This window comes from Salvelinus fontinalis, chromosome 3, assembly GCF_029448725.1.
Source record: "Salvelinus fontinalis isolate EN_2023a chromosome 3, ASM2944872v1, whole genome shotgun sequence".
Classification (NCBI taxonomy): domain Eukaryota; kingdom Metazoa; phylum Chordata; class Actinopteri; order Salmoniformes; family Salmonidae; genus Salvelinus; species Salvelinus fontinalis.
In genome coordinates, this window is record NC_074667.1 from 78,677,852 (window position 1) to 78,690,351 (window position 12,500).

At 45.8% G+C, this 12,500-nt stretch overlaps 1 protein-coding gene across 3 annotated transcripts in view; it reads right to left on the reverse strand.

Moving 5' to 3' along the window:
• The window catches only part of LOC129851522 (integrin alpha-7-like), a 124,694-nt gene that overhangs the window by 75,311 nt on the left and 36,883 nt on the right, over positions 1-12,500 (reverse strand). For 2 of the 3 annotated variants that reach the window (XM_055918147.1, XM_055918146.1), the window contains exon 2: positions 616-823. In XM_055918147.1, coding sequence (XP_055774122.1) covers positions 616-823 — 208 coding nt within the window. Of the gene's footprint in view, positions 1-615; positions 824-5,160; positions 7,353-12,500 lie in introns of those variants that run through there. The other variant, XM_055918148.1, reaches the window with a different exon arrangement.

Consider the following 12,500-nt stretch of genomic DNA (forward strand, 5'->3'; position numbering starts at 1 on the left):
CATAGCCTGGTCTACTAACTACAGTACAGACATAGCCTGGTCTACTAACTACTGTACAGACATAGCCTGGTCTACTAACTACAGTACAGACATAGCCTGGTCTACTAACTACAGTACAGACATAGCCTGGTCTACTAACTACAGTACAGACATAGCCTGGTCTACTAACTACAGTACAGACATAGCCTGGTCTACAGTACAGACATAGCCTGGTCTACTAACTACAGTACAGACATAGCCTGGGCTACTAACTACTGTACAGACACAGCCTGGTCTACTAACTACAGTACAGACATAGCCTGGTCTACTAACTACAGTACAGACATAGCCTGGTCTACAGTACAGACATAGCCTGGTCTACTAACTACAGTACAGACATAGCCTGGTCTACTAACTACAGTACAGACATAGCCTGGTCCCAGATATGGTTGTGCGGTCTTGCCAACTCCTATGGCGCCATGACAACAACCGTAGGAACACAAACTGATCTGTGACCAGGCCCCAGGCCATGCCTATGGTGCCATGACAATAACCCTAGGAACACAAACTGATCTGGGACCAGGCCCCAGGCCCACTACAGGCATGCTTAGTACCATGAGTTTTTCCTTTCCTTACCACCACCTTCCCTCCAATCCCCTGGCTCTTGACTGTCACTCCTAGCCACTGGTTGTCCTTGCTCTCCCGGTCAACGTTTACATCTCCATCGATGTCCACTCGCTCGCAGTCAAACTTCTCGCCTGTGATTGGACAGCGGTACAGGGCACCAGGACGCTGTCTCCGCATGAGGCCCAGTCCTCTGTCCCGGGGAGCTCCCACCAGTATCCTGGAAGACACAACACATCATTACTGGGAGACACAACACATCATTACTGGGAGACACAACACATCAGATCATTACTGGGAGACACAACACATCCGATCATTACTGGGAGACACAACACATCAGATCATTACTGGGAGACACATCACATCATTACTGGGAGACACAACACATCAGATCATTACTGGGAGACACATCACATCATTACTGGGAGACACAACACATCAGATCATTACTGGGAGACACATCACATCATTACTGGGAGACACAACACATCCGATCATTACTGGGAGACACATCACATCATTACTGGGAGACACAACACATCAGATCATTACTGGGAGACACAACACATCAGATCATTACTGGGAGACACAACACATCAGATCATTACTGGGAGACACAACACATCATTACTGGGAGACACAACACATCATTACTGGGAGACACAACACATCATTACTGGGAGACACAACACATCAGATCATTACTGGGAGACACAACACATCAGATCATTACTGGGAGACACAACACATCAGATCATTACTGGGAGACACAACACATCAGATCATTACTGGGAGACACAACACATCATTACTGGGAGACACAACACATCAGATCATTACTGGGAGACACAACACATCATTACTGGGAGACACAACACATCATTACTGGGAGACACAACACATCATTACTGGGAGACACAACACATCATTACTGGGAGACACAACACATCGGATCATTACTGGGAGACACAACACATCATTACTGGGAGACACAACACATCATTACTGGGAGACACAACACATCATTACTGGGAGACACAACACATCATTACTGGGAGACACAACACATCATTACTGGGAGACACAACACATCATTACTGGGAGACACAACACATCATTACTGGGAGACACAACACATCATTACTGGGAGACACAACACATCATTACTGGGAGACACAACACATCATTACTGGGAGACACAACACATCATTACTGGACGACACAACACATCATTACTGGGAGACACAACACATCATTACTGGACGACACAACACATCAGATCATTACTGGGAGACACAACACATCAGATCATTACTGGGAGACACAACACATCAGATCATTACTGGGAGCATTGTCACATGACTGACCCAGACACAAACTATCGAGAAGCTGGCCAGAGCACAGTCTCATGACTGACCCAGACACAAACTATCGAGAAGCTGGCCAGAGCATTGTCTCATGACTGACCCAGACACAAACTATCGAGAAGCTGGCCAGAGCACAGTCTCATGACTGACCCAGACACAAACTATCTAGTAGCTGGCCAGAGCATTGTCTCATGACTGACCCAGACACAAACTATCGAGAAGCTGGCCAGAGCATTGTCTCATGACTGACCCAGACACAAACTATCGAGAAGCTGGCCAGAGCATTGTCTCATGACTGACCCAGACACAAACTATCGAGAAGCTGGCCAGAGCATTGTCTCATGACTGACCCAGACACAAACTATCGAGAAGCTGGCCAGAGCATTGTCTCCTGACTGACCCAGACACAAACTATCGAGAAGCTGGCCAGAGCATTGTCTCATGACTGACCCAGACACAAACTATCGAGAAGCTGGCCAGAGCATTGTCTCCTGACTGACCCAGACACAAACTATCGAGAAGCTGGCCAGAGCACAGTCTCATGACTGACCCAGACACAAACTATCCAGAAGCTGGCCAGAGCATTGTCTCATGACTGACCCAGACACAAACTATCTAGTAGTTGGCCAGCCCATGCAAGATTTGGTTCTTGGTTCATGCCATTGTTTTCTAAACACTTTCACGCAAAGGGACTTCCAACAGTGAGTGCAATTTATTATATGTGACCCAAGCTGGGATTCAGATTTGACTGGGAGCATGACTATAGGCCCAGGCGTGTTTCCTGGCCATGTCACCTGACCAGGAAACACTCAGGGCACAACACCGTAGTTATGGGCTTTTATTGGGACCTTGGCCCCTATTCACAAAGCATCACAGAGTAGGAGTGCTGATCTATGATCAGTTTTACCACTTTGATTATACTGAATAAGATTATATGGACAGGGAGGACCTGATCCTAGATCTGCACTCATACTCTGAGACACTTTATAAATACGGCCCCTGGAGTTGTTCCTGCATGGTCAGGTCACATGGTCAGGAAACAGGAAACGCCCTACTGAGATATTTTAGAGGGTTCTGTATTTGACATGTTGTTTACAAAAAACAACCTCTGTTTCTTTCGGGGTGAGGTCACTATTCACCAACATGCAAAGCTACCGTACAGCAGCCTATCAATGTATTACTATGAGGTAGCTCCTACCACTGACACTACTGCGTGACGTCATGACTCTCTCCCTCTCCTATTTTTGTGACTGTTGCGGACCCAGAAAAAGGGTCGTTATTTTCAGTACCGTGGTGGGTGCTGATCATTTGGGGTAGTGGCTCTGGCCTTATACGGACTGGCTGGTCCAGGCAGGGGGCTATTTAAAAACTCACCGTTGAACCACATTCCACCCAACCAACCCTTTCCTCTAGTCTCCCGGCTCTCAGCCATGACATGACACATGCACGGAAGCAAGACACGGAGAAACACAGTGAAAGAGGGGGAGACAGAGAGAGAGAGAGAGAGAGAGAGAGAGAGAGAGAGAGAGAGAGAGAGAGAGAGAGAGAGAGAGAGAGAGAGAGAGAGAGAGAGAGAGAGAGAGAGAGAGAGAGAGAGAGAGAGAGAGAGAGAGAGGAAAATTACCACACAAGAGACACATTTTTTTAAAGTATAAAATTACAGTTTTTATTGGAAGTTTCAAAACACTGTTTCATGCCTACTGGACCAATGCATTAGTTTGGGAGGGAAAGCACACAAATAACCTCAAGCATGGTCTGTCTGATGTTGATATGTGCAAACAGCATGCGTACAGCATTCCCAACTGTCTGCTGCACCTCCTGGCTATAAATATGGGTTAGCTGATAGCACTAAAGAAACCAGACAAACAGACAGAGGCCTGAGGGGTGAGGCCTGAGGGTGAGCAGGGTGGGCAGCGGGGTAACAGTTGGTTTATCAACCTGACTACAGGGTAACAGTTGGTTTGGAGAGGGTGGAGGAGGAGGGGTGGAGGGATGGAGGAGTGGAGGGGTGGAGGGGTGGAGGTCAAGAGGGATGGAGGGGTGGAGGGATGGAGGAGTGGAGGGGTGGAGGGGTGGAGGTCAAGAGGGATGGAGGGGTGGAGGGGTGGAGGGGTGGAGGTCAAGAGGGATGGAGGGGTGGAGGGGAGGAGGGGTGGAGAGATGGAAGGGTGGAGGGGTGGAGGGATGGAAGGGTGGAGGGGAGGAGGTCAAGAGGGATGGAGGGGTAGATAAGACAGCTCTACCCTCTCTCCTCACCCTGTGGCCTACAGACATGCAAGCAAACATACGGACGGACGGACGGACGGACGGACGGACAGACTACCACTACCACTACCACTACCACTACCACCACTGGTTGGATCATCTGTGGATATGTTGGGGCGGAATGTGAATTGGAGTGGGTCCAGGGTCTCTGGGATGATGGTGTTGATGTGAGCCATGATCAACCTTTCAAAGCATTTCATGGCTACGAATGAGTGCTATGGGGCAGAAGTCATTTAGACAGGTTACCTTGGCATTCTTGGGCACAGGGACTGTGAAGGTCTGCTTGAAAAATGTAGGTATTACAGATACCTACTGCAGTCCTCATCCTCCACATACAACACACATTCTGCCTGTCACATTCTGTTATAGTTCCCCAAAGCACACTCTTTTCAGTTCGCTGCAGCTAGCGACTGGAACCAGCTGCAAAAAACACTCAAACTGGACAGTTTTATCTCCATCTCTTCATTCAAAGACTCAATCATGGACACTCTTACTGACAGTTGTGGCTGCTTTGTGTGATGTATTGTTGTCTCTACCTTCTTGCCCTTTGTGCTGTTGTCTGTGCCCAATAATGTTTGTACCATGTTTGTGCTGCTGCCATGTTGGTTGCTACCATGTTGTCATGTTGTGTTGCTACCATGTTGTTGTCATGTTGTGTTTCTACCATGCTGTGTTGTCATGTGTTGCTGCCTTGCTATGTTGTTGTCTTAGGTCTCTCTTTATGTAGTGTTGTGGTGTCTCACTTGTCGTGATGTGTATTTTATCCAATTTTTTTCTTTTTAATCCCCGCCCCGCAGGAGGCCTTTTGCCTTTTGGTAGGCCGTCGTTGTAAATAAGAATTTGTTCTTAACTGACGTGCCTCGTTAAATAAAGGTTAAATAAAAAAAATATATTAAAATGTTAATCTGTTTAAAGGTCTTACCCAGATCGGCAACCGAGAGCATGATCACACAGTCGTCCAGAGCAGCTGGTGCTCTCATGTATGGTTCAGTGTTGTTAGACTCAATGTGAGAATAGAAGGTATTTAGCTCATCTGGGCAGCTCGCGTCACTGGACAGTTCGCTCCTGGGTTTCCCTTTAATAATCTGTGATAGTTTGCAAGACTTGCCACTTCCGACGAGCGTCAGAACTGGCGTAGTCGGATTTAATCTCTGTCCTGTATTGACTCCTTCCCTGTTTGATGGTTCGTCGGAGGGTGTAGCAAGATTTCTTATAAGCATCCGCATTAGTGTCCCACTCCTTGAAACTGGTAGCTCTAGCCATTAGCTCAGTGCGGATGTTTCCTGGTATCCATGGCTTCTGGTTGAGATATGTACGTACGGTCACTGTGGGGACGATGTTGTCGATGCACTTATTAATGAAGCCGGTGACTGATGTCACACACACACTCACACACACACTCACACACACACACACACACACACACACACACACACACACACACACACACACACACACACACACACACACACACTCTCTCTCCCCCTCTTTCTCTCTCCGTCCCCCTCTCTCTCTTCCCCTCTTTGGCCTTAGCTCCTCTGTCACTGGCAATCCTTGTGTGACTCAGGAAGAGTGCTTCTCATATCTCTATTTTAGTGGCTGCTGCTATATGACACATATCGTCTCTAGCCTGGCCCCAGATCAGTTTGGGCTGTCTTGCCAACTCCTATTGTCATTGTCACACTAAACACCTATGGGACTAAGCTATATAAATAATGAGATAGATACGAGAGAGAGAGAGAGAGAGAGAGAGAGAGAGAGAGAGAGAGAGAGAGAGAGAGAGAGAGAGAGAGAGAGAGAGCGAGAGAGAGAGCGAGAGAGCGAGAGAGAGAGAGAGAGAGAGAGAGAGAGAGAGAGAGAGAGAGAGAGAGAGAGAGAGAGAGAGAGAGAGAGAGAGAGAGAGAGAGAGAGAGACAGAGAGACACACACATCTTCTGATCCTATTGGCTTTGACAGGCTATCATGTAGACAAGCAAGGGGTGCACAGGCTGCAGACAACGTGTATTCAAACCAGAAAGACAGTTTATCAGCTTATCCACAAAGAAACTTGTGAGAAAAAGTTCAGAGGGGGGAAAAAAGAGTGTGGGAGTAATATTCTGATGATTTGTATTATTGTCCTTCAACATATGTCATGTCTCCCGAGTGGCGCACAGGTCTAAGGCACTGCATTGCAGTGCTAGAGGCGTCACTACAGACACCCTGGTTCGATTACAGGCTGTATCACAACCGGCCGTCACTACAGACACCCTGGTTCGATTACAGGCTGTATCACAACCGGCCGTCACTACAGACACCCTGGTTCGATTACAGGCTGTATAACAACCGGCCGTGATTGGGAGTCCCATAAGGGCGGTGCACAATGGGCACAGCGTCGTTCGGGTTTGGCCGGTGTAGGCCGTTCATTGTAAATAAAAATGTGTTCCTACCTGACTTGCCTAGTTAAATAAAGGTTAAAAAAAAATGTTGGAATAATAAATCCCACAAGGAATGGAGTTCGCAACTTGATGCAGAGATAAATCCTTCATTAAATGAAGCCCCCGTCTGAGACCCAGGCATGGTCTCCAGACCTGATGATACCCTGACTGGACGCTCTGCTGCCCTACACTGAGACATAAACACTGTCCCTGGGTATAAGTTTCCCTTTGCCAGGGATCTAGGATAAGCTAACCCTCCCCAAATCCAAACCTCGACCATTAGGAGGAAAATGCAAAGCTGACCTTGGATCAGTATTAAGGCTAGGGGGGACTGATTTGAACAGACTGAGGGTGTGTGTGTGTGTGTGTGTGTGTGTGTGTCCAGCCAATCAGGGAGTCAACAGACCAGTCCAGCCAATCAGAGAGCCAATAGACCAGTCCAGCCTATCAGGGTGTCAAAGAGGTTCTGCTAACAGGTTTCAACAAAAAGGTGTTTTCCCAGCAGATTATTTTCTGTTTTCCTGATGAGAGAACAACAGCTGAGATGACTATAGAGGGACTGTTCAGTCCCACCCTGAACAGGAGTCGGGCTGAACAGGACATGAAGAGAGAGAGAGTGTGGGGTGGGGGGAGGGGAGAAAATAAGGATGGAGGGAGAGAACCAGAGAGGGAAACAGAGAGAGAGAAAGAAACAGAGAGAAAGAAGAGAGAGAGAGAGAGAGAGATAGAGAGAGAGATGAGAGGCAATACAATACAAGTTGAATGACAATCCAGTGAGTAAACTTGAGTCATAATGGACTTTTTCATGCATGGGATGATTCACCTAGACCCAACGTATCTAGAGTTTTCCTGATGAGAGAACAACAGCTGAGATGACTGTAGAGGAACTTATCTAGACTCAACGTATCTATAGTTTTACTGATGAGAGAACAACAGCTGAGATGACTGTAGAGGAACTTATCTAGACTCAACGTATCTATAGTTTTACTGATGAGAGAACAACAGCTGAGATGACTGTAGAGGAACTTATCTAGACTCAACGTATCTATAGTTTTACTGATGAGAGAACAGCTGAGATGACTGTAGAGGGACTTATCTAGACTCAACATATCTATAGTTTTTCTGATGAGAGAACAGCTGAGATGACTGTAGAGGGACTTATCTAGACTCAACGTATCTATAGTTTTACTGATGAGAGAACAGCTGAGATGACTGTAGAGGGACTTATCTAGACTCAACGTATCTATAGTTTTACTGATGAGAGAACAGCTGAGATGACTGTAGAGGGACTTATCTAGACTCAACATATCTATAGTTTTACTGATGAGAGAACAGCTGAGATGACTGTAGAGGGACTTATCTAGACTCAACGTATCTATAGTTTTACTGATGAGAGAACAGCTGAGATGACTGTAGAGGGACTTATCTAGACTCAACGTATCTATAGTTTTACTGATGAGAGAACAGCTGAGATGACTGTAGAGGGACTTATCTAGACTCAACGTATCTATAGTTTTACTGATGACGTACTGCGTTCAGTATCCCTTTATTACAATGTCTGCAGCCCTGGACGACAGTATGTAAATTCTCCAACCCTCTATATTGTCACACAATATAATACATTATGTAGCCAGAAACAATGGCTGAAGGTTAAAATTAACAAAAGTGTGGAAAAGCAAACAGATTCCAACAATATTTATGATCCTTATAGCAGAATAGAATATAGAATAGAATATAATATAGAATATAATAGAATATTGTAGAATAGAAAGGAATATAGCTGAGGTGGAAACTGCTGCAGAACTATATTTTCCCCATAATGTGTTGTTGAACTCTGTTCCAGAGGACAATGGTAAGTTCTCCAAGCTAACCCCACCCAGGGCATCTCTAGCATATTATCCCCAGCTCACCATCTGTCCCCCCTCCCCCTAGCAAATCAATATTTGAATGGCAATTTCCAACAAAGATGGGGGAATGATTGGCCCTAAGGTCTCAAGTCTAAAGATCCAATAACCCTCTCTCCACAAATAGGAGCCCCTATGTCTTTCTTACCTCCAGAATCCACGAGGTGTACATATGTTAGATATGTACAACGAAAACTATATTTTTAAATGATACCAAGCATACAGATACATGGATGAATTAGATCTAATAGAAAATCATGTGAAACTGACAACTAAGCATAAAAGAAGGTGAATAAGGCAACTGAAATGGAACCATCCAACAGGCAGTATGAGGCAGTCATACATTCACACAGCTGGTCTACGGGACTGCCTAACTGCTTAATATGCACCCGGTCCACACAGTTTATTTCTCCCACTTAAACGCTGAAATAAAAAATGTTGCCAAGCGACTGACTGATGCTCTAGCACTCTAATCACACAGCCTGGTCCCATCTGGGCTGCCTGTTCTGTTCTGCTTCAGTAAACAGAATAGTCCTGGGAGGCCTTCATTTCCTTCGGATGCTGTCTAGCCTCAAGGCCACAGAAGTAATAGGTCAGACACACCGGGAAGGACTATCAAACGTTTGCCTGCCGACAGTAGTTAGCACCTCTGAACAGAGTGTCGGCAGTCAATCTATTTTGTGTTCACACAGCAAAAACCTGTTGATACTAGCCAGTACACCCTGTATATAGCCTCCACATTGACTCGGTATCGTAACACCCTGTATATAGCCTCCACATTGACTCGGTATCGTAACACCCTGTATATAGTCTCCACATTGACTCTGTACCGTAACACCCTGTATATAGCCTCCACACCGACTCTGTACCGTAACACCCTGTATATAGCCTCCACATTGACTCTGTATCGTAACACCCTGTATATAGCCTCCACATTGACTCTGTATCGTAACACCCTGTATATAGCCTCCACATTGACTCTGTATCGTAACACCCTGTATATAGCCTCCACATTGACTCTGTATCGTAACACCCTGTATATAGCCTCCACATTGACTCTGTACCGTAACACCCTGTATATAGCCTCCACATTGACTCTGTACCGTAACACCCTGTATATAGCCTCCACATTGACTCTGTACCGTAACACCCTGTATATAGCCTCCACATTGACTCTGTACCGTAACACCCTGTATATAGCCTCCACACCAACTCTGTACCGGTGCCCCCTGTATATAACCTCCACACTGGCTCTGTACCGTAACACCCTGTATATAGCCTCCACATTGACTCTGTACCGTAACACCCTGTATATAACCTCCACACTGACTCGGTACCGTAATACCCTGTATATAGCCTCCACATTGACTCTGTACCGTAACACCCTGTATATAACCTCCACACTGACTCGGTACCGTAATACCCTGTATATAGCCTCCACACTGACTCGGTACCGTAACACCCTGTATATAACCTCCACACTGGCTCTGTACCGTAACACCCTGTATATAACCTCCACATTGACTCTGTACCGTAACACCCTGTATATAGCCTCCACATTGACTCTGTACCGTAACACCCTGTATATAGCCTCCACATTGACTAGGTACCATAACACCCTGTATATAACCTCCACATTGACTCTGTACCGTAACACCCTGTATATAGCCTCCACATTGACTCTGTACCGGTACCCCCTGTATATAACCTCCACATTGACTCTGTACCGTAACACCCTGTATATAGCCTCCACATTGACTCTGTACCAGTACCCCCTGTATATAACCTCCACATTGACTCTGTACCGTAACACCCTGTATATAGCCTCCACATTGACTCTGTACCGTAACACCCTGTATATAGCCTCCACATTGACTCTGTACCAGTACCCCCTGTATATAACCTCCACATTGACTCTGTACCGTAACACCCTGTATAGAGCCTTCACATTGACTCGGTACCGTAACACCCTGTATAGAGCCTCCACATTGACTCTGTACCAGTACCCCCTGTATATAACCTCCACATTGACTCTGTACCGTAACACCCTGTATATAGCCTCCACATTGACTCTGTACCGTAACACCCTGTATATAGCCTCCACATTGACTCTGTACCAGTACCCCCTGTATATAACCTCCACATTGACTCTGTACCGTAACACCCTGTATATAGCCTCCACATTGACTCTGTACCGTAACACCCTGTATATAGCCTCCACATTGACTCTGTATCGTAACACCCTGTATAGAGCCTCCACATTGACTCTGTACCGGTACCCCCTGTATATAGCCTCCACATTGACTCTGTACAACACTCTGTATATAGCCTCCACATTGACTCTGTACCGTAACACCCTGTATATAGCCTCCACATTGACTCTGTACCGTAACACCCTGTATATAGCCTCCACATTGACTCTGTACCGTAACACCCTGTATATAGCCTCCACATTGACTCTGTACCGTAACACCCTGTATATAGCCTCCACATTGACTCTGTACCGTAACACCCTGTATATAGCCTCCACATTGACTCGGTACCGTAACACCCTGTATATAGCCTCCACATTGACTCTGTACCGTAACACCCTGTATATAGCCTCCACATTGACTCGGTACCGTAACACCCTGTATATTGCCTCCACATTGACTCTGTACCATAACACCCTGTATATAGCCTCCACATTGACTCGGTACCATAACACCCTGTATATAGCCTCCACATTGACTCTGTACCGTAACACCCTGTATATAGCCTCCACATTGACTCTGTACCGTAACACCCTGTATATAGCCTCCACATTGACTCTGTACCATAACACCCTGTATATAGCCTCCACATTGACTCGGTACCATAACACCCTGTATATAGCCTCTTTATTGTTACGAAATTGTATTTTTTGATTAATTAGATTTTTTTAAACTTTAGTTTATTTAGTAAATCTTTTCTTAACTCTATTTATTTGAACTGCATTGTTGGTTAATGGCATTTCACGGTAAGGTCTTTTAATTTTTTTTAACTAGTTAAGTCAGTTAAGAACAAATTCTTATTTACAATGACGGCCTACCAAAAGGCAAAAGACCTCCTGCGGGGACCGGGGCCTGGGATAAAAAAATATATAAAAAATGTTTACAGCTGTTGTGTTCGGAGCATGTGACAAATACAATTTGATTTGAAACCTGGCTATGTTGATTGGGAGTGCCACCAGCTACAGTATCTATGTCTACTATTTATGTCTCTGAGCCTACCTTCACCATTGATCAACTACTCCTGTATACATTCCACCTGAGATCCAAGGGAAGGCAAGATACCCAAGTCTAAACATGGGATGTGCTGTGTTTGTGTGTATTTTACATGCAGAGATTCTCTATGGCTTTGCCTGGGACAACAGTTCTGTTTGTGCTTCAGCCATCTCATCACAACAAAGATGTTAGATGTAGATCTCAGGCTGCATTTTATAATATTAGACAACTATTTCTTTATCATCAATAATAAATCAAGGTGTTTAATACCGCAGACACAACAAGCAGAAAGATGCTTCCATCAACCCCTGGATCTCTGACATTTCCCCTTCTCTCTCTCACACACACACACACACACACACACACACACACGCACACACACACACACACACACACACACACACACACACACACACACACACACACACACACACACACACACACACACACACACACACACACACACACACACACACACACACACACACACACACACACACACACACACACACACACACACACACATACACACACACACACACACACACACACACACACACACACACACACACACACACACACATACACACACACACACACACACACACACACACACATACACACATACACACGCATCCCACCACCCCCACCCCCTCAGACTGTAATTTCCCCCTCCCTTTACTTTAATGGCACCTCTCC